Below are 21,266 nucleotides of genomic sequence, written 5' to 3'. Positions count from 1 at the left end.
ATAACAAAGAAGTCCCGCAGCATGTCTGCCAACACCGTCCCAAACTTGCACGATCCCGCTAGACGTCTCAGGTCGGCAACGAATTCCGCCACGCTCTGGCCCTCCGATCGAACGTGTGTATAAAATCTGTATCTCGAGATGATGATGCCGTCATCTGGCTTGAGGCGCTCCCGTACCAATGTAAACAACTCCTCGTACGTTTTTCTCTGTTGGATCTATAGGCATGAGTAGATTCTTTATCAGACTGTAGATCTTTGAACCGCACACAGTGAGGAACACGGCCCGGTGCCAATCTGCATCGTCGACCCCCTTCAATTTGTAGGTCATGGAGTACTGGTTCAAACGGCTCACAAAGTCAGTCTGCCCAACCTTTTCCCTCTACAAATCGCTCTAAAAATCCATTTGTGCTCATTTTGCAAAGGTTCTTGTATTCTTGTCGCCAAATGTTATGTATGCAATCAAGGTGCAAACTGAGTACTGTTTAACTGAACAAGGTACAACCTTGTCCTGCTTTATTACGGCCCAAAGTGCCTGACTCACAAAATGGCTGGCCTTTTATACCAGAGCAGCACCATGTGCGTGCTGCTCAGTGGCCTCCAACAATGACACCATCTGTTGGCTACAAACAGCATATACATACATGACACATGGGAAGGCCGGAGGAGCAGGTGGGCTGTGAACAGATCACATGCTGAAGGAGCAGGGGGTTGCAAAGAGATTGCGGGCCGGAAGGAGCATTGGAAGGACTGCAGGATCAGGGGTGTTGAGTGTCAGCAAACATCAGCGGCCGGATGAGCAGGGGCGGGGGTAGGCCTCGTGGTGAGGATCTAGGCCTGGGGGTGTGTGGGAGGCTGGGGGAGGGGAGTAGTGGTTGGGGGGGAGGGAGGTGAATCTGAGGCCTGGGGGGTAGTTAGGGGGATTGGAGGCCAAGGGAAGGGAGGCCTGTGGTGGTGATTGGAGGGGGGTGGGTGGGGGGGGCGGTGGTTAGGCAGGGACCCTGGATCCAGAAGGTAAGTGTAAAGGCACTTCCCTCCTGGATCCAGCAGTCCTTGACTTGTATTAGCTGGTAGGTTTCACGAGGCATGCAAAACCCAACCAGCTAAAGTTAAATTCAAAATGCAGGTTAAGTGAGAGGCTTCCAGCCACATTATAATATTTAAGTAGATGATCCACTTCCTGGCAGCGGATTGGCTGCCTGCTTCCCACCCCGCCTCCGTTAAAACCTGATGTGGGCAGATTGGAGGTGGTTCAGGTCAGGATTCAGATTTTTAACACTTTAAATTCTCCCAAACCCCCAACCCTCCCATTTTTTTGCCTAAAATTTTTCCTATTGTATCTGATTCTATTTGATTTTATTTGTAAAATTGAAATCCATAAAAAAAAAATTAAAGTCTGAAGAAACAACAGCAAAAACAAAGTGGACTGACAATAGCCTATAGTGAGGCATGTCTCTGCAGACCCATTTGCTGCCTTCTCAGCTTTGTGTTCATCATGATCTAATGACTTTGTGCCAGCTCATCTATTTTGATGTCTCAAAGCTGTAGCTGAAGCCAAAGCAAGCGCCCTATTCGGAACTCCTACACAGCAGGCGAGCCCCAGATGGGCAGAGGAAACATTTCAAGGATACCATCAAAGCCTCCTTGATAAAGTGCAACCTCCCCACTGGCCCCTGGGAATCCCTGGCCCAAGACGCCCTAAGTGGAGGAAGAGCATCCAGGAGGGCGCTGAGCACCTCGAGTCTCGTCGCCGAGAGCATGTGGAGGACAGCGGAAGGAACGTGCGGCAAACCAGACTTCCCCACCCACCCTTTCCTTCAATGACTGTTTGTCCCACCTGTGACAGAGACTGTAATTCCCGTATTGGACTATACAGTCACCTGAGAACTATTTTTGTGAGTGGAAACAAGCCTTCCTCGATTTCGAGGGACTGTCTATGATGAAACTACAGTTCTAGTTTATATCGACGATTTAAAAAATCTGCTTATTTTAACTGCTAGAAATTTATGAAAGGTATCAATTTTATTTTGCTTTATGACAGTAAATAATTATTTACTTAATATTAAATCATTTTTTTCCTCACTCCACAAGTTACTTAGTGTTACAGATGAGGTCGTTGCAGCGTGGTCCTTTCCAGATCTTTTTAATGAAAGGTTTGGAAAGTCATAGAGGTCAGCAAACATTTGTTCTTACACCCAACTGCTAGTACAATATTCAAATTCAGTTTAGTTTTATGGTTTGAGCAAGTCCAAAACTGAATGTGAAACAAATACTCTTCATGGGCAAAATATAGTTTATCGACAGCACAAAATATAAAAATCATTATTGTAGCCATAAATTGATCTTAAATTTGAATGCTTTTAAGTATTAACTTGAAGTCTCATGACAGGTCATTTTACTGTAGCTGATCTTTAAGTCTGCAAAGTGTAACTAAACAGTAATTAAGTACTAAATAAATAATATTTGAATGTATGGCTTACTGCGTGTGGTAATGTACTTGTGTGGTTTTACCATGTCATCTGTGCCTATTACATAAAAGGTGGGCAATAGTAGCTTCCAGTAGAATAATAAACTGCATTTTAAATCAATTTGAGCAACAACTGCCATGAAACCAGTAAAATGGAAATTCAAGGGCAATATGCTTATTTGGATTTAAAGTTTTAGGGACCGAAATTGGTGTACTTACCGTCTGCTGCCACCAAGTTTTCTGGGCGGTTTCCCCTCCGAACGAGTTTGGTGGAGGATCCCGCCAGCAGGGAGGGAAGCTTGCTGGGGACCGCCCGCTGATGTCCGCTGGCGTGTAACGCGTGTAAGTGTCCTCCCGCCCGTCAAGCTGTCAGTTTGGTCCCGGCGGTCCTCCACTGCAGCAGGGGAAAGGACCGCCGTGTGGAGGCAGGTCTAACCTCAACGGTAAGTAAGAAGACCTGCAAAAAAAGGTTAGTACACTTCTTTGCTTTATTTTTTTTTCGCAGCGATTCAGGTGGATGGGGTCCCCTAGTTTCTAGTATTTTTTTTTATTTTGGGGAAATTTTTAATTTTACCTGGGCCTGACTCAATCCTCGGCAGTACTTTGCCGAGGATTGCATTTGCCACCGAGAATGGGAGCTCCTGCCCGCTGCCGCCCAGATTCAGGGTGTAAGTCCCTTTTTTGTCGCAGGGCAGTCTTTCCAGGACTTTCCTCATGCAACTACTGCCCAAAGTACCGTCAGGATCTCAGCGGTCCTTTGGGCGAAACTTAGCTTTCACCAAGTTTGGGGCCTTAGTTTTTAACATTTTTATTTTGTTCTGTCGGAATGGAATCTTTGGTGACTGCTCAAATTACATTCACTTTACTGCAGTGTCCAAGCATAATTAATTAAATTGTGTATCCTAACACTTCAAATATAATCAGTTAGACATGGCACTACCAAAAAAAAACATTAGTTAAATAATATTACATAAAATGAATTCATAATACTGCTAAATGACATTAATTGAAGGTTTTGCAAGATTGTTGATACTAAATTGTTCCTGTATAATGCACTAAATATCTGTTTTATGTGATTATGGAAGATATTAATTATGTCTGTGTCCGTCAGTCTATTTTGATCATCTTCTAGCTTTCATGATATATATATATACTTGTTCAAACAGAAGTAGGCAGAAGAGATGAACTGGTCCCTCGAGTTTTAAAGTCACTGACCTGGGGAAATTACTAAACAATACTGTATTAAAAAAGATTAACGTGGGATGCAGGGCAGTTGGCATGGTGGGGAGAGGACAATGGCCCCAAAATTGCAGTCTAGAGTACGCTGTTGTAATCTATTTGAAAGACGCCGCCACTTCCGGATTTCTGTAAGTGCTTGTGCATGTGCAAAATCCAGAACTTGCGATCCGCCATTTTAGAAATTTCCCTTCCTCAGTTTTGGAGCTGTGTAGGGGACCTCCCCACCCGTTTTCCCGCCCCCGTCGTGCACGCACCGATCCCTTACTGACCGGTGGCAACTCCTTCCTGAAATTGCCCCACGGGAGTGGCATACTGCCAGTCTGTTCCACTGACAGCTTTTGCTATCAGCACCCTTTCTGTGGCTAGGCGGCGCGGCCGCCCTTAAAGGGGAGGTGGTGCTGCTGGCGACTCCATGTTTTTTTTTTAATGCCCACAGGTTCGGCCCCTTCTTGGGTGCCAGGCCACTGGCCTGGCTGAAAACCTCCCTGGTGGCCCAGTGTTTGCCACTGAAATGGCTACAGAGTTCGCATCGGCTCTCCCCTTTAACTGAAGGAGAGGGACGTTGCGACGCGCCAGCGCGATAATGTCATCAGTACGGTGCTGATGTCTTGGAGCGTTGGTCACTCCGACCCGCCCCCACTTCTGTCCCACTAGTGGCAGCTACTCCGACCCAACCACACTTCCGCCCCGATGATGAAGCCACTTCCGCCCCGCTCCAAAAAAAAAGCATGAAGTGCTGAATTTCTCCAAATTGGCCGCCAGATGCATTGGGCGGCCAGAACACTTCAAGAGTGATACGTGCGACTTGTTTTGGGCGGTGAGCAATTTCGGCCCCTTTTTAATCAGTGTCAATCCACCACTTCTGAGTAACCCGATTTTAAATTACTGAAATTCACTTAAAAAAATTCAACTTTAAAAAAAACTCTCTTCGAGTTATATTGGAGTACATTGGTCAGTTTCTTAGTAAATCATAACAAAAATCATATTTAAAAGCTTTTAAAATCTATCTTTTAGTGTCCTTGTGCCCAAACAAACCGCTTAATTTTTAAAGTTCTACGTCTTTTGGCACTTGCATCAGTAGTAGAAGACATTGCTGACTTCTTGGCGCCAACAATATTACTAACCTATTTATATTGTGCAAATTAGCTGAAGCAAGTTGTATCTTTCAAAGATAACGCCCCCCCCTCCCCCAAACAGCTATTCCTTGTGTAAACAGCTGAACAATGGTCTCCATAGATAGACAAAATTGCCCCGCACCCCATTTGGGGCGCACGATTCAAATTAAATAAAAATGTAATCGCCCGGCGAAAGCGAAACCTAATTAACCCGGAATTGGAGTCTTGGTGCATGAAAAACATCTGATATCTGAAGCATATTATTCCAGTAACATTATTTTTCATTTTTTTTGTATAGCTCAGCGATCCCCTCCAATACCTGCACAGGATCTAAATCAAATTCTGAAAGCTGGATATTTGGATAAACGCCGAAAAGGTAAGAAACTATTCTGTACTGGTTGTAATACATGACGAGACCAAAGCTATTAGTGTGCTAATGCCATAAGTGCTAAGAACATAAGAATTAGGAGCAGGAGTAGGCCATTTGGCCCCTCGAGCCTGCTCCGCCATTCAATAAGATCATGGCTGATCTGATCCTGGCTTCAACTCCACTTCCCCGCCTACTCCCCATAACCCTTAACTCCCTTATATTTCAAAAATCTGTCTATCTCCACCTTAAATACATTCAATGACCCAACCTCCACAGCTCTCTGAGGTAGAGAATTCCGATTCACAACCCTCTGAGAGAAGAAATTCCTCCTCATTTCCGTTTTAAATGGGCAACCCCTTATTCTGAAACTATGCCCCCTAGTTCTAGATTCCCCCACGAGGGGAAACATCCTCTCTGCATCTACCCTGTCAAGCCCCCTCAGAATTTTATGTGTTTCAATAAGATCACCTCTAAGTCTTCTAAACTCCAATGAGTAGGCCCAACCTGCTCAACCTTTCTTCATATGACAACCCCTTCATCTCTGGAATCAACCTCGTGAACCTTCTATGAACTGCCTCCAGTGCAAATATATACTTTCTTAAATAAGGAGACCAAAACGGTACGCGGTACTTCAGGTATAGTCTTGCCATCGCCCTGTACAGTTGTAGCAGGACTTCCCTACTTTTATACTCCATCCCCCTTGCAATAAAGGCCAACATTCCATTTGCCTTCCTAATAACTTGCTGTACCTGCATGCTAACTTTTTGTGTTTCATGTACAAGAACCCCCAGTACCCTCTGTACCACAGCATTTTGTAATCTCTCCCCATTTAAATAATAATTTGCTTTTTTTTTCCTACCAAAATGGATAACCTCACATTTTCCCACATTTTATACTCCATTTCCCCAGTTTTTGCGCACTCACTTAGCCTATCTATATCCCTTTGTAGATTCGTTGCGTCCTCCTCACAACTTGCTTTCCCACCTATCTTTGTATTATGAGCAAATTTGGCTGCAAAATAATTGTTTTACAATAAAACTTTCAATAAACCTTAGGGATTGGTATCGGCTGTCCTTTTTTTTTACAGATATCCTTATTTTCAAAATGGTCATTGTATGTAATCCCAACAATCTTGAACCAGCTAAGACTATGATCAGTACCTAATCAGCTGCAGTAAAAGATAATCCCCCTTCAGAATCACCAGTGCTCATCTCTCTTCACTTAACAGTTTTGGGGTCTAAATTCCTGTTTCATAACAGCTCTCACTCTGAGCAGACTGCAACTTTAGTAATGAGCTGTGTTTCTAAGTTCTACTTACAAGCATTAGGAGAGTCACAGGACAAAAAAAGGGGCAATGTAATGACTGGTTGTGCCACTATATTGAAGCTTCCCAAGGCAAGACATAGAATGGATTGAGAATATTTGGGAGGAATAACACAACAGGTCACATAATATGTAGAGTGAAGCTACAGTTTTCTGGTTCAGCAATGAGTTTGCAGGAAGACTGACTGATGGACAGGCCTACAAGTTCCAGCTATCACTCTATAGAGCAGAAAAGAGACAGAGACACCTGGGGCAGCCACCCACATTCACTCCCCAAAACCAAAAGCTCCTCAAAGAAACAGATGCACCATCATAAGACGAAGGGAGTGAAGACTATTGCAAGGTCAGGGGGAAAGGAACTGTCAGCAGCCGCTGAAAGAGTGTATGGATGCGACACTGGGACAGAAAATGACAGCTCCTTTCGCTGTTCGCACCTGCTTTCCTTGATTTGGGAGGCTGGTGGGTAGGGTTGCCAACTCTGGTTGAAGACAATCCTGGAGGTTTGACCGTTTGACATCTGACCATGCAATGCCTGATCATGAGCCTCCATTCCCCAGTCTCCCTCTCCACCCGAGCCCCCATTTCCGCAGTCTCCATCTCTCCCCAATTGCGAACTCCCGAGGCCCCTCGATTGCCGGCTCCTGAGCTCCCCAGGTTATATTTTACACAATAATTGACTTGCATTTCATTTAAATACTCTTCTACTTCTGCTTGAATTGGCATCGTTAGCAGCACCAATAAATTATTTTCTTCAAGCTCATTTATAATTGTTTTTAACCACAGCAATTGGTATGTGTTTATTGCAGATCACAGCTTCTTTGGATCTGAATGGCAGAAACGTTGGTGCGTACTTAACAACAATGTCTTCTATTACTATGGAACAGAAAAAGGTAATGTTATTTCTCCCCAAAAGAAAATAAAAACAAAACACTAATATATGTGATTTGAATTAGTTTGATTTGCTCTATACTTTTTTTTTTAAACTGCCTTTCTCAACAGATAGCTGGCATGGGCTATTGGGGCTGTTGGATTTGGCATTAGACCTTTCAAGTGTGAATTGCATAATCCCACCATATGAATTCCTTTTATGTCATTCTAACATTCTTCACACACTAGAAAGTTATACAACAAAGTTGGGAATTGCATGTTTGTTTTGCCCTTGCATCGTTTGGACCATCCCCATGTGACCCTCTGCTTTCCTCTTGCATGAAGGTTTAGAACCTACATAATAACACCCCCATCCCGCCATTTGAAGAAGGTTCTCTAAGCTCCCAGCGTCGCTTTATTTTAACTCAAGCAGTCCATGCAGTTTTTAGGAAGGAACAGAAGAGTTATTAGCTGTTTTGGACACAAAATCCACATCTCAAAGTCTCTTGAGTGTGATTTCCTTATACCATTAGCAGGCCGAGTCTATAAAATGATAAATATTAATTTCTTGGGTGATCCAGTGGGGACTTGTATTGCCCTTTTTAAAAAAAAATACAGCCCAGTGGTGGGCACTAATCCTTTCCCCTGCCCCGAAGATAGAGCTTTGCACATTAGCTTTACCCTTAGACCCAGTCTCATGGATTCATTTACAGTTTAGAACTCAGAACTCTACCTTTGAGCAAGGACCCAAACTCTAGTACAAAGAAATGGGGCTGGAAATTAGATTGAAGGTTTTTCAAGGCATTAATGTTGGGCGGTGGACAGATTTAGCGCCGGGAAATGGGTTGCATCGGCAGCCAACAAGTTCAGTGGTTGTGCACTGACAGTGGAGTGGAGCGCTAAGGGAAGCATTCCACGTTTATATTGGGGCACTAGGCCGGGTGAGCAACTGAATATCCTGAGTTAAAGAGTTGGCTTTGTAGCACCCTAAGAGAGGTCGCCCTGCAAAACGAAAAGTCGTAACCAAATACTTTCCCTATACATAACTCATCCCAAATAAAGGTAACTCGCAAAAAAAAAGAAAAATAAATAAATCATACTTACCTCATGCAGTCATTCCTTCCCTTACCGTCGCCGGGACAGCTCTGCACGCCAGCTTTCTCTGGGGGTGTTACTACGGGGCGCTATGGGTGCAGCGCAAAACAAATTTTGATTGCGAGTCGATACCGGGGGCGTTGTACACCACGTGATGTTCCCAGATGATAGTCCTCTGCGCCACCGGTATCGGCACACTGAAATTGCCGAGAGGCGCGAATGCCGGCGCTCGTGGCTGCGAACCCTATAGCGCCCCTGTTCCGACCCTCGCAAGGGGCGGTATCCCACCTAATTTCTAGCCCATGGTATTATTAGAGCAGGGGACCTCAAATGAATTTTCCTGCTGCAGATGGGTTTTAAACTGGACTACCTAGCTGAGATCTTTGTTTTACCATTCAGACCTAGACCCACTAATTAATATAATCTGGAGCCGACTGATAGAAGCTTTCCTATAACCTGCTAATTTGTAGTTGTAGTGGGATATATTAGATCTTGTTCAGCCACATTCCATTTGCCAGGTGGGTGATCAAATAAAATAAACAAGACAAGAATACTTTACACTGAGGTACTAAAAATTAATATATAATTAATAGACAGTGATGGACTGGATTGATTTCTAATCTTAGCTGAACCAGAGATTCGAGGTAGGGAATGGTTGCTACTGTTGATTTGAAGGTGTAAAACTGTACAAGAAGTGTGATTTTCTGTTACAGATGTAAAATGTGAATTATTCAAATTGTCTTTCCAACTCACGGTTCATCTAATTACCAAATTTATATTTTGTTGCCAAATCAGACTTGGCAGTCCAGAATTAACAAACTGGCAAACCTAAGACAAAGTGAAAGCTCTAAGAAACATCGAAAGACATTTTATAAATTCAGTCACACTGTGCTGGGATAATTGGTCAGAATCAACCTACGATCCTTCCTAGGAAGAAGTTGATGTCTTCCAAATTTGTTAATTTAGGTAATCAAGAGGCTATTGGGCTGCTCTACTCTGACTAATATTCAGATGAAGGAGCAAAAAGAGCTTATTGCCTACCAGCACACCTGGTCAATCAACCTTCAAATTGCCCCAGGCCTTTTCTTGGCTTCCCCCTCTTGTGGAAACATTTGAATGTACAAGAGAATCAGATTACAATCTTGGGTAACAATAGGGCAAATAATTGTAAAGGCATAGGATAATTTATGCAGCAGTATTCAGAAATTACTTCTAGCTTTGCTCCTATTAACCTTTCCCCCCCCATTTAAAAAAAGGAACATCTAAACATTTCCAGCTCATTATTCTTTGCAGATGTTAAATGGCACCCAACTGCAGCAGTCTCATCCTCCTGAGGGCCCACTTGCAATATCCCCTACCCAAACAGCAGATACAGGAGCTTACTACTGTTTACTGTTCCTATTAAAATGGGCAGCCTTCACTCCATTTTGAATCTCAACGAAATTGAATCAGTGCCTAAAATTGGAGAAGTCCAATTTTGTGTACAACCTACACAACATGCAAGTTATGAGTCCCAGGGATTTGCTAACCACTGCAGATGCATATTTTCAGGTACAGGTTGTACCTCTCCAGTCCGACACCCTTGTGACGTGACTGGTGCCGGACCAGAGAATTTTCTGAATTACATGAGGTCACACTGCAGGTGTTTAAAATGCCAATTGATTTTTGTTTTTCTTTTGTTCTCTTCCTCTTCGCCCGTTTCTCAGTTTTTGTTTGCCCCAGGACTCTAAAAGGGGTTGTGGAGTCGGTCTATGTAACCGAGGCTGAGCAGCAGGGCCCGCTCCAGGCCGGGTCTATACGCTGCACGAAGAGGAGGAGGGAGGGGGATCTATTACATGCCATGGACACTTTACCACACCGACACTTTGATGGAGTACGTGTCACTGGGCGACTTCACCTCCAGCCGCCACACCATCACCTACAAGCTACCCCACTGCGTCGACGGCACCGGCTTCGTGATTTACGCCGGAGCGGTCTTCTGCAATAAGGAGCGCACGAGGAACATCGTCAAGTACGACCTGAGGACTCGCATCAAAAGCGGCGAGGCCATCATCGCCAACGACAACTCTCACGACACCTCCCCCTACAGGTGGGGGGACAAGTCGGATATCAACCTGGCTGAGGACGAGAATGGGCTGTGGGTCATCTAAGCAACCGAGCAGAACAACGGCATAATGGTGGCCAGCCAGCTCATGCCGAACCACGGATGTTTCCGGACCAGAGAGTCCCGGACTGGAGAGGCTACAACGTAGTAATTTGGCCCTAGCATCGACAATTTCCCAGATTTCATTTTCAGGGTATAAGTTACCAGTACAGTGTCCTTTCTTTCATAGCTACTGAGTTTTTACAAAGTAGTTTTCAATGTTTATTGAGCACTTACATTTGCCGGTTATTAACATTTATATGTAACTAGATTTGTTTACAGCTCAGACTCTGCTAGTGGACAATTTAGTATGTAATTTATACCTTCCATTCTCAACTATGTGTCAGAAAGTTATGGGTCCTCGACCTATTCTAAGTAATAAGCACATAATCTAGGATAACTCGCCAGTACAGTACTGATGGGGTGTTGCCATGTCAGAGATGCCATTTTTCAGATGAAATGTTAAACCAAGGCCCCCCCCTGCTCTCAGATGGTCACAGAAGGGCACTTTTGAGAAGGAGAACAGGGAGGTCTCCTGGTGTTTTGGCCAAAATTCCTTCCTGAACCAACACCAGCAAAATGCAATAACTGGTGATTCATCTCATTGAAGTTTGTGGGACCTTGCTGTGTGCAAATTGGCTACTGCATTCGCCTACAAAAATAACGACACTTCAAAAAGTAGTTCATTGTCTGTATCCGAAAGCAGATCAACTTCCCTGAATGAATGGCAGAAAATGCTGCAATGCCAACATACTGCACGAAGGTTTCCTGGGTCTATGCCCAGGTGCACTGCATTGTTTGGGCACAGTGAATATTGGAAAATTTGGGAGGATCAGAGCACATGCTCATTGTAAAGGTGCCTGTCAAATTTTCCTTCCACTTAAATTAATGGATTGAAAATCCGGCAGGTTTCTTTTTGGAGTGCACTCCGACCTACCCAATTTTTCAATATTCACTATGCCTAGGTGATCTAGGAAATTTCCCCATATGTTGCGAGGACCACCTTGTGGTGTTCAAGAATCTAATATCACCCTTAAAGAAAGGCACATATCACACATTCCAGATTTACCAATAGATATTCGGGCTTATTGCAGCTGCCATTTCCATGAATCATGTGCATCTGTTTGTGAGAGCCTTCCCATTAAATTGGTTTGGTAGTGGTGCTCATACAGAGTTTCTTGTGATTTCTGGATCATGTTGCCAGTTCTGTATTTCTGTTTGTTGACTCAGGGCAGAAACACTTCTAGGGGTTCCTCTTTGGGCAGTGTCCCTTTAATTCACAAAAAGTGATACATGTGACCCTACCAGGCTGGTGGAGTTCATCTTAAAGACAAATTAGTATGAGAAATAGACATGTGTTCAATCCTCTTCATAAAAATTCCTTAGAATTTTATGCAGTACAGGGTATTTTGTCATTGCAGCATTTTCTGCCATTCATCCAGGGAAGATGCTCTGCTTTTGGAACAGAATATCTTGATAGGCTGTTACATCAACAAGTGGGGGTCAGGGGAGACTTATTCTTCTTTACTTTTTTGGGCCATAATATGGCTACCCCTATGGTGCCGGTGGAAGGAATATCACCATAGTTCTTGATGAGGATCCATCCTTTGGTAAGTCGAGGCATAATCTGCAACTGGAGCAGCGAGAGATTGACATGTTTGTGTCCCCAAAGAATCATCAGCTTTTTTACTCCTGCTTCAGGATAGGAGATACTAACTACTATGTTGAAGTGGGATAGCCTTTGTTTCCTGAACACTCGGGATTCTCTACACTTTTCTGCCTTTTCCTGTACTCACCTGGATGCTCCTGAAGGTACATATGTACCAGTTGAAACTCATTCCTATCATTCGGTACTGTTCAAGTCAGTGGTACCTGTGTGTGATTCTGACAGCAAGCAAAAACAACTTTCCTATATTCTGCAAGATCGACCTATTATTACAGTATGGGGATGATAGCGACCAGGAAATTCTCATTTAAGTTTTCTCCATTTCCCCGAGAGTAGCCAGCCACCCCGAGAAAGGCTGGCTGGCTGTCGGGCATGAAGGACTGTGGCACAAGGAGAGTGCAGAGGAGGGATGAAGGGAGAGGTTATGGAGGCCGGGTGTAGAGGCAAGAGATCAGAAGCTGGGGGGAGATTGGAAAGGCCGGGACGGGAGGAGATCGGAAAATTTGGGAGGAGATCGAATCTCGGTGATCAGCTTGTGGATGCAAGGTCATAGAATCAAAAGTTTATGGCACAGAAGGAAGCCATTCGGCCCATTGTGTCCTTATCGGCCAAAAAAGATCCATCCAACCTAATCCCATTTTCCAGCTCTTGGTCCTTGGCCATGTAGGTCACGGCACTTCAAGTGCATATATCCAAGTACTTTTTAAATGTGAAGAAGGTTTCTGCCTCCAACTTCCTTTCAGGCAGTGAGTTCCAGAACCCCACCATACTCTAGGTGAAAGAATCTCTCCTTAACTCCCCTCTAATCTTTCTACCAATTACTTTAAATCTATGCCCCCAGGTTATTGACCTCTTTGCTAAGGGTCAGTCCCCTAACCCGCCAAGTTAAAACCCAGAAGTGAGCACGTTGGAAGCAGGTTGGGTTTACGAATTCTGACATTTTAAACCCCCCGCCCCTCCCGCAAGCCCCCTCCTACCCGCCCTGAGGGATTAAAATTCCACCCTTTGAGTGAATTATGCTGGAGCGCAGAAGTTTGCAGAATAGTATATGACTAGCTCCATATTCCCTGCCGCATCTGATGTGTTTTATTTTACAATATCTGAGGAAGATTTGTTTGAGCTCGGTCTAAAGCCCAGTTATATTCTAATACATGTGACTATCATCATGATCTTGCATGAACCATTTGTGCCAGGTGCCATTGGTTTTATAACTTTCATGCCTCACTTTTTGCGAGTTACATGAAGGTTGCACCTGGCTATTATTTAATTCCTAACTGGAATTTTAACATAGTCCTTATTAAGCTATGAACAAACTGTCCAAAATTCTTTAAATTTTTGGCTTGAAATTTCTTACCTGACAAACAGTGATATTAGTAACATTACTTTTAACCCACAGGATTAGTCAACTGCAGTACACCTGTATAGTCTGTTGAGTCAGGAGAATGTTGTACCCTGGTTTCAGCGAATAACAGAATCTACAGCACAAAAGGAGACCATTTGCCCATCATGCCTGTGCCAGCTATTGAAAGAGCTATCCAATTAATCCTACTCCTGCACTTGTTCCCCACAGCCCTGCACAGTTTTCCTTTTCAAATATATATGCAACTCCCTTTTGAAAGTCACTATTGAATCTGCTTCCATCACCCTTTCAGGCAGTGCATTCCAGATTATAACTTGCTGCATAAAAAAACCCCTCCTAATTTTCCCTCTGGTGCCATCACCAAATACATCTTTCCCTTTCAGCGTTCCAAAGGGACCGTTTCCTCCGCAACATCCTAGTCTGTTCTTCAATCACCCCCAACACCCAACACTTTTCCATGCAAGCACAGGAGATGCAACTTCCTCTCTTCTGACTGTCCAGGGAACCAAACACACCTTCCAGGTGAAACAACAATCTAGTTGTACTTATTCCAATTTCGTATGCAGGTACAACGTCCAAAATCCGGAATTCTTGGGACTGAATCCGTTCCGGTTTTTGGGTTTTTCCGGATTTCAGATAAGAAAATCAATGCAAAAGCAAAATACTGCGGATGCTGGAATCTGAAATAAAAACAGAAAATGCCGTAAATCTCAGTGGGTCAGGCAGCATCTGTGGCGAGAAAAGCAGAGTAAACGTTTCAGATCGACGACCCTTCATCAGAAAATCAATACTCTGAAATCCGGAATCCTTGACCGAATCTGTGCCGGATTTTGGGTTTTGCCTCAAAAATGTCAGGTTTTCGGACAATAATTCTGGATTCCGGACGACTTCATCAGCTGTGCACAAAATGTCCGGTTTTCGGAGTTCTGGATTTGGGACGTTGCACCTGTACTGTATTCTCTACTCATGATGCGGCCTCCTCTACATTGGGGAGACCATACGCAGATTGGGTGATTGCTTTGCTGAACACTTCTGTTCAGTCCGCAGGTGACCCTGAGCTTCCATTCCACTCCCACTCTGACCACTCTGTCCTAGGCCTCCAACACTGTTCCAATGAAGCTCAATGCAAGCTCGAGGAGCAGCACCTTATCTTTCGATTGGGCAATTTATAGCCTTCCAGCCTCAACATTGAGTTCAAAATCTTTAGATCATAACCACTGCTTCCATTTTCGTGGATAGCGGGTGTTGGTAATAGTTGTGCTGTAACCATTTATTCCTCCTCTGGACCCATCTTTTGTTTCTTAATTGTTCCATTATCACCACCCTTTTGCCTTGCATCATCATCCCTTTGGTAATTTAATCACTCATGTCCTATCATAGATCTTTCTCCTTGTTCGTTCCTATCCCTTCCTTTTTCCCTGGCTCTGCATTTGCTTACAAACTGTTAAATCTCTAACTTCTTCCAGTTCTAATGAAAGTTCATTGTCCTGAAACATAACACTGCTTCTCTCTACAGATGCTGCCTAACCAGATGAGTGTTTCCAGCATTTTCTGTTTTTATTTTTAACTTCCACCTTTTGCCTTTGACAGGTTTACTCATGGTCCTTCACTTATTCGTATTCTTGCCATCGCCATCTCTTTTCACTTCAAGTGTGGTCCCAATCTCCTCCATTGCTGCCTCCAGAAATCTTGGTTTCCTTTTGCTTGCCAGATATTTTTTTTATAACGTTGTGTAATTCTTGGAACTAATACAGGTGTATACTCATTTAAATAAAGTCTGTCTGGGGGTCTCACTGTGTGTACTCCATTGTGTTTTTCAATCTAGGATAAAAAAAACCTGACAGTTTTTCTGGATTATACTCCTTCAGGTGGTGCGTACATTATCAAGTAACATTCTTTCCTGTTCATAACACTGTATCCTAGATTCACCTAATACCTTTCAAAGAAGGGTGTGTGCTAACCCTGATTGGTCTGGCCTAAACATGACTCAAATCACACATTGGCCCTGAATTTGCGGTCGGATGCTTTTCGTGGGGAAATGCCTCTGATCCGCAAATAAAATGCCCACAATCCTGGTGGCCCAGGAGGTACAGAGATTTGCGGTCCTGGGCCTCTCCGGGTACCCACGGGTAGAGGCCCACATATCTCGGGCGCAGGAGGTTCACAAGCGCACCTGGGCTGGCCCAACGAATGACAAAAGGGAATGAATGGGTATACCCCCAAAAAAATCTCTACATTTAAAATATATATATTTTTTATTACATATTTAAAATTAATTAAAATGGTATTTAATTAAATATTTAAACCAAACCTTAAATTTTTTGAAAAATGAATTTACGTATTTTAAAGGGGTTAAAAATAAACTTAACTTATTTCACAGATTTTTAAATGTATAAATTATTGATAAAATGTTATTTTTCTGTTTTTTGCCAGGTGTTAGAATTTCAAGGGCATTCGCTGGCAGACGTTGGGCAAATAGCCTAACTCTCCGCCAGCGAATGCCTTTTTCCCACAATTACGGATAGGCAACAAATGCAGGCAATTCCAGCGATGGCCACATCCCAAGAACAAATAAAACAAAACTAGAGTGTATCAATTGTTTTCAACTGGGCCCCACCAATTCAATTTATTTGAGCCAGTCCACCAAAAGCTCGGAACTTGCGCTGCCTTTTCGTCGGGGCCGCAAATTATGGCCCATTATGTGGTTGACTTTCAATGCCTTCGGGACAATTAGATTTTAAGATAAAACAAAAATACTGCTTTTAAAATATTAATCTATCTTTTCGTTCATTACTTTTGTTCTTTGTAGCACTAACTGATTTGATAATTTCATCTGGATGAATTAAACATCTTTTGCTTATTTAACATTTGTGCAGATAAACAGCAAAAAGGTGATTTTGCCATTGATGGATACATAGTCCAGATGACAACTACCATGAGGAAAGATGCAAAGAAGGATTGCTGTTTTGAACTCTCTGCTCCTGATAAACGACTATTTCAGGTTTGACTTTTACATGTGTACTTTGGTCACTAGTTGTAGCAATCAGCAAAGATGCTCACTCCTAATTTTAGATTAATTCAGGATGGGATGAGCTACTATACCTTATCAACCAACATTTTAAGAGAAATTTTGACAAGCTGAAGCATCTTAACATTATAAGCTGAGTGTTGACATTACTTCATCTATCTTGTGTCTTTTTCTTGGTCAGTTTTTATTGCAAACCGAGGCATATAGTACAATTGCAGTGTGAAAATACCTTGCTTTTAGAAACCATAATAGTAAAAATGAAAGGTTTTGCTTCTGGCTTAGTGGATACTATGTGGATGTTACTGAATAAGATTACAGGTTCATCAGTGAAATTAGCCTCAGTCTGCCTAGATTAGGAAGAGGAAAAAGAAAATCTGCAGAGTTTATACACATGCTCTCTTTCCTGTGATAAAATATGCATATGGATGTCCCGATCAGGCTTGGCTGTAGGGCCCACTGCTCTCCTGTGTTCCTATAGCCCACTAGCATCAACTGTCAAGGGTTTTATATGAAGACCAACCATTTCAACTATTTGATTGGAGTAACGGATGGGTATCCGTATCTGTTACACTGCAATCATCGTCATCATAGGCAGTCCCTTGAAATCGAGGAAGACTTGCTTCCACTCAAAGTGAGTTCTTAGATGATTGAACAGCCCAATACGGGAATTACAGTCTCTGTCACAAGTAGGACAGACAGTCGTTGAAAGAAAGGGTGGGGGGGAACTGGTTTGCCGCACGCTCCTTCTGCTGCCTGCGCTTATTTTCTGCATGCTCTCGGCGACGAGACTAGATGTGCTCAGCGCCCTCCCAGATGCACCTCCTCCACTTCGGGCGGTCTTTGGCCACTTGTACTACAGCATAAATCACTGCCTCCAGGGGAGGATGGGTAAAGGGAGTAAACACTACTCTGGGACGAATGTCTCACTTCCTGACTCCCCAAAGCTTTTCCACCATCTACAAGGCACAAGTCAGGAGTGTGATGGAATATTCTCCACTTGCATGGATGAGTACAGCTCCAACAACTCAAAAAGTGCAACACCATCCAGGACATAGAAACGTAGAAAATAGGTGCAGGAATAGACCATTCAGACAAAGCAGCCTGCTTGATTGGCACCCCATCCACCAAGTTAAACATTCACTCCTTTCACCACTGGAGCACTGTGGCTGCAGTGTACACCATCTACAAGATGCACTGCAGCAACTCGCCAAGACTTCTACAACAGCACCTCTGAAACCCGTATCTGCTACCACCTAGAAGGACAAGGGCAGCAGGTGCATGGGAACACCATCACCTTCAAGTTCCCCGCCAAGTCACACACCATCCTGACTTGGAAATATATCGCCGTTCCTTCATTGTCGTTGGGTCAAAATACTGGAACTCCCTCCCTAACAGCACTCTGGAAGTTCCTTCGACACACAGACTGCAGCAGTTCAAGATGCTGGCTCACCACCGCCTTCTCAATGACAATTAGGGATGGGCAACAAATGCAGGCTTTTCCAGCGATGGCCACAACCCGGGAACGAATAAAACAAAACTACAATGTATTAATGGTTTTCAAATGTTTTTACCTGGGGGGGCCCCGCCAATTAAATTTTTTTGGGTCAGTCCACCAAAATATCCTTAGTCTCTTTGTTCATCTAGCTAGGGATATTTGTTTTATCTCCCTCTTTCCCCCACCCCAAGTGTTTTTCTTTATCTTAGTCATCTATCCCAATATCTCCTTCTTTGGTTCGGTGTCAATTTTGTCTGATGATGCTCCTATGAAACATTTTGGGATGTTGGGACAGTGCTGCAGTACAGTGGGACCTGGGAGTACTTGTGCATGAAACACAAAAGTACAGCAAGTGATCAGGAAGGCCAATGGAATCTTGGCCTTTATTGCAAAGGGAATGGAGTATAAAAGCAGGGAAGTCTTGTTACTGTTGTACAGAGCATTGGTGAGGCCACACCTGGAATACTGCGTGCAGTTTTGGTTTCCATATTTACGAAAGGATATGCTTGCTTTGGAGTCAGTTCAGAGAAGGTTCACAAGATTGTTTCCGGAGATGAGGGGGTTGTCTTATGAGGAAAGGTTGAGTAAGTTGTGCCTCCACTCATTTGAATTCAGAAGAATGAAAGGTGATCTTATCGAAACTTATAAGATTATGAGGGGGCTTGACAAGGTAGATGCAGAGAGGATGTTCCACTGATAGGGGAGACTAGAAATAGGGGGCATAATCTTAGAATAAGGGGCTGTCCATTTAAAACTGAGAAATTTCTTCTCTCAGAGGGTTGTAAATCTGTGGAATTCATTGCCTCAGGGAGGTGTGGAAGCTGACTAAATTTAAGACAGAAATAGATTGTTTCTTAAACGAAACCGGGTTATGGGGAGTAGGCAGGGATGATCGAATCAGTCATGATCGTATTGAATGGCGGAGCAGGCTCGAGGGGCCGTATGGCCTACTCCTGTTCCTTATTTCTTATGTTTTTATGTTATGTTTTACTATGTTAAAAATACGCTATCAATGCAAGTTGGTTTTGTCCCCCTCCTATGCCACTTCTGTTTCTCTGAATTCTTTTCACTTTTTTTTTTAACTTCCCTTTCTTCTGTTTTACCTATACTTATTGCTCTCTTTCATGTTTGTGCAACCTTCTGAAACATTTGTGCTGCTGTGTTGGTGGATGGGCCAGCAAGTAACAAGGCCAGATTGTGGGAAAGAGCAGGTGCCTGAAGCAGCACATGGTGGCTAAGGGAGTAGATAACTAAAGCAGCATAAGGATTAGACTGGTGAAATTTTGTAAAAATGAGATCGAAGAAAGAAATATAAACATCTCTGCAGATTTGCCACAGATAGGAGCTTGGTGTAATTGACAGGGTACAGACAATCGGGAGAAATCATTGTAAAAATATCATACTACAAAAAGGATTAAATTTAGAGTGCAAATTCTGGTTCTACTTGTCTTTCACCACACCCCATTTGACAATCACACTTCTAACGACAATTGACTTTATTTCCATCATACCAGAATCCTTAATTCTGCAATAAGACAATCAAAATAATATATATGACTACCAAAAACATACAGCACAATATTTACTAATGTTGCCATTTTTTCTGATATTTAAAAGCTTGATAGTGAAGTAAGGGTTAGCGGCAATATGAAACACTACTCTGTAAGTGGTCAGTCTATGGTTATTTCCTGAGATTTTCGAGGCCTCGCCGTAGGGTCCAAATACGTAAGGGTTTTTACTTGGCAGTGACTGGTGCCAAATCGGCCCTGCCATGCTTGCTGCGCTAGGATTGGTTTTCTGCAGAGACCGATGCCAATAGGTCTCTCACAGTTATCCAATCTGCTGTTTAAGATTTAACACCCGCTTATAGCAAGCACACCAATCCTATCCTTATGCTCGGGCAAAAAGAGTTGCAACGGATTGTCCTGTAGTGAGACACGGACCAATGTTTCAAGTTCAAAATCACACAAGGTTTATTACAACAGATCAACACCTCCACTCCACTCACCAGCTGCTTGTGAAGTACAACCACACAGTGCAGTAATACCCAGTAAAACGGTGCACTTCCTTTGTTAGCCTTACAACAGACCAACCCCTCCCGTGGGCTAAACCCTCCCGGGACCCACCTAACTCTAAACCCCCCACTGGTTTGGTTAGGGCACACTGACACCCTCTCATGCACTTAAGTAGATCGGTTGGCGAGTGTGCAACTATTGAATTCTGACCCAATCCACCCTTCCTTGCTTGCTGGTCCTTCCTCAGCTGTTCAACTCCACGGTTCCGTGCTTGACTGAAGCATGCGAGATCCAGGTTGAAGTTGAAGTCCGTCAGGTTGGAGAAGCGAGGCTTCACTCTCGGTCCTTATCTTCGCGGGGTAGGCAAACGTGCCTTCACGTAGGATGCGAGAGAACGAAGATCGAGCTTCCAAAAACGCTCAACAGTTATACTCCTGTAATCCACAATTCTGGCTGGGTTTGGATGGTTGTTGCCTCGGGGAACCTTTCCATGGCTTCTTCAGGTCTTATTTTGCACTATCTGAGATATGCTGGGGTCTGAACAAAGCCAGATGTCTGAAAGCTTCCCGAGTGAGTGTTAAATGGCCCATCAGTCCTGATTGCTGGACCGTTGTGGAGACAATGCAGGTGTCGGTCTTGTCCTAGCACCTTGCTCTCTTCCCTGGACAACCTGGCTCCACACACAAAAGAGTCCCTTGGTCTTCCTAAGAGCACCCAGCTCTGACATCACTGGCGGCTGGCAGGCCAGTGTTCAAATTAACATTTGAACAGACCTAGCTTCTCTCACCAGTTTCTGTCGGAGAGTTCCACTCCCACGTGTTTCTCCCAGCAACATGTTTCTTCCTAATCTAGACCAGCCATCTTGTGTATTGCAAAAGTCCTTTTCAGGATGTACAGCCAACAGGGATATAAACACAACAGTCCAGAATTGACTTTGGCGACTTACAACTCCGGGTCTATTTCAAGGCGGGCCTCTTCCAGTTCTTCAGTCGGAGGTGATCACATTTTAGAAATATTGATCTAGTAGGTGGGACAAAACAGGGAAGATGTTCAGCCATCTTCCAATATTTCTATCCCAGTTGCTAAT

The 21,266-nt window shown here is 43.6% G+C and overlaps 1 protein-coding gene across 2 annotated transcripts in view; it reads left to right on the top strand.

The window, feature by feature from the left end:
* Positions 1-21,266, top strand: part of skap2 (src kinase associated phosphoprotein 2) — a 389,104-nt gene that overhangs the window by 191,016 nt on the left and 176,822 nt on the right. For both annotated transcript variants that reach the window (XM_070880818.1, XM_070880817.1), the window contains exons 5-7: positions 5,116-5,193; positions 7,317-7,400; positions 16,518-16,642. In XM_070880818.1, coding sequence (XP_070736919.1) covers positions 5,116-5,193; positions 7,317-7,400; positions 16,518-16,642 — 287 coding nt within the window. The remainder of the gene's footprint in view (positions 1-5,115; positions 5,194-7,316; positions 7,401-16,517; positions 16,643-21,266) is intronic.

Source organism: Pristiophorus japonicus, chromosome 5 (assembly GCF_044704955.1).
Source record: "Pristiophorus japonicus isolate sPriJap1 chromosome 5, sPriJap1.hap1, whole genome shotgun sequence".
NCBI classification, from domain to species: Eukaryota; Metazoa; Chordata; class Chondrichthyes; family Pristiophoridae; genus Pristiophorus; species Pristiophorus japonicus.
Note: the sequence above shows the minus strand (reverse complement) of the source record. Positions and strands in the feature narration are given on the sequence as shown.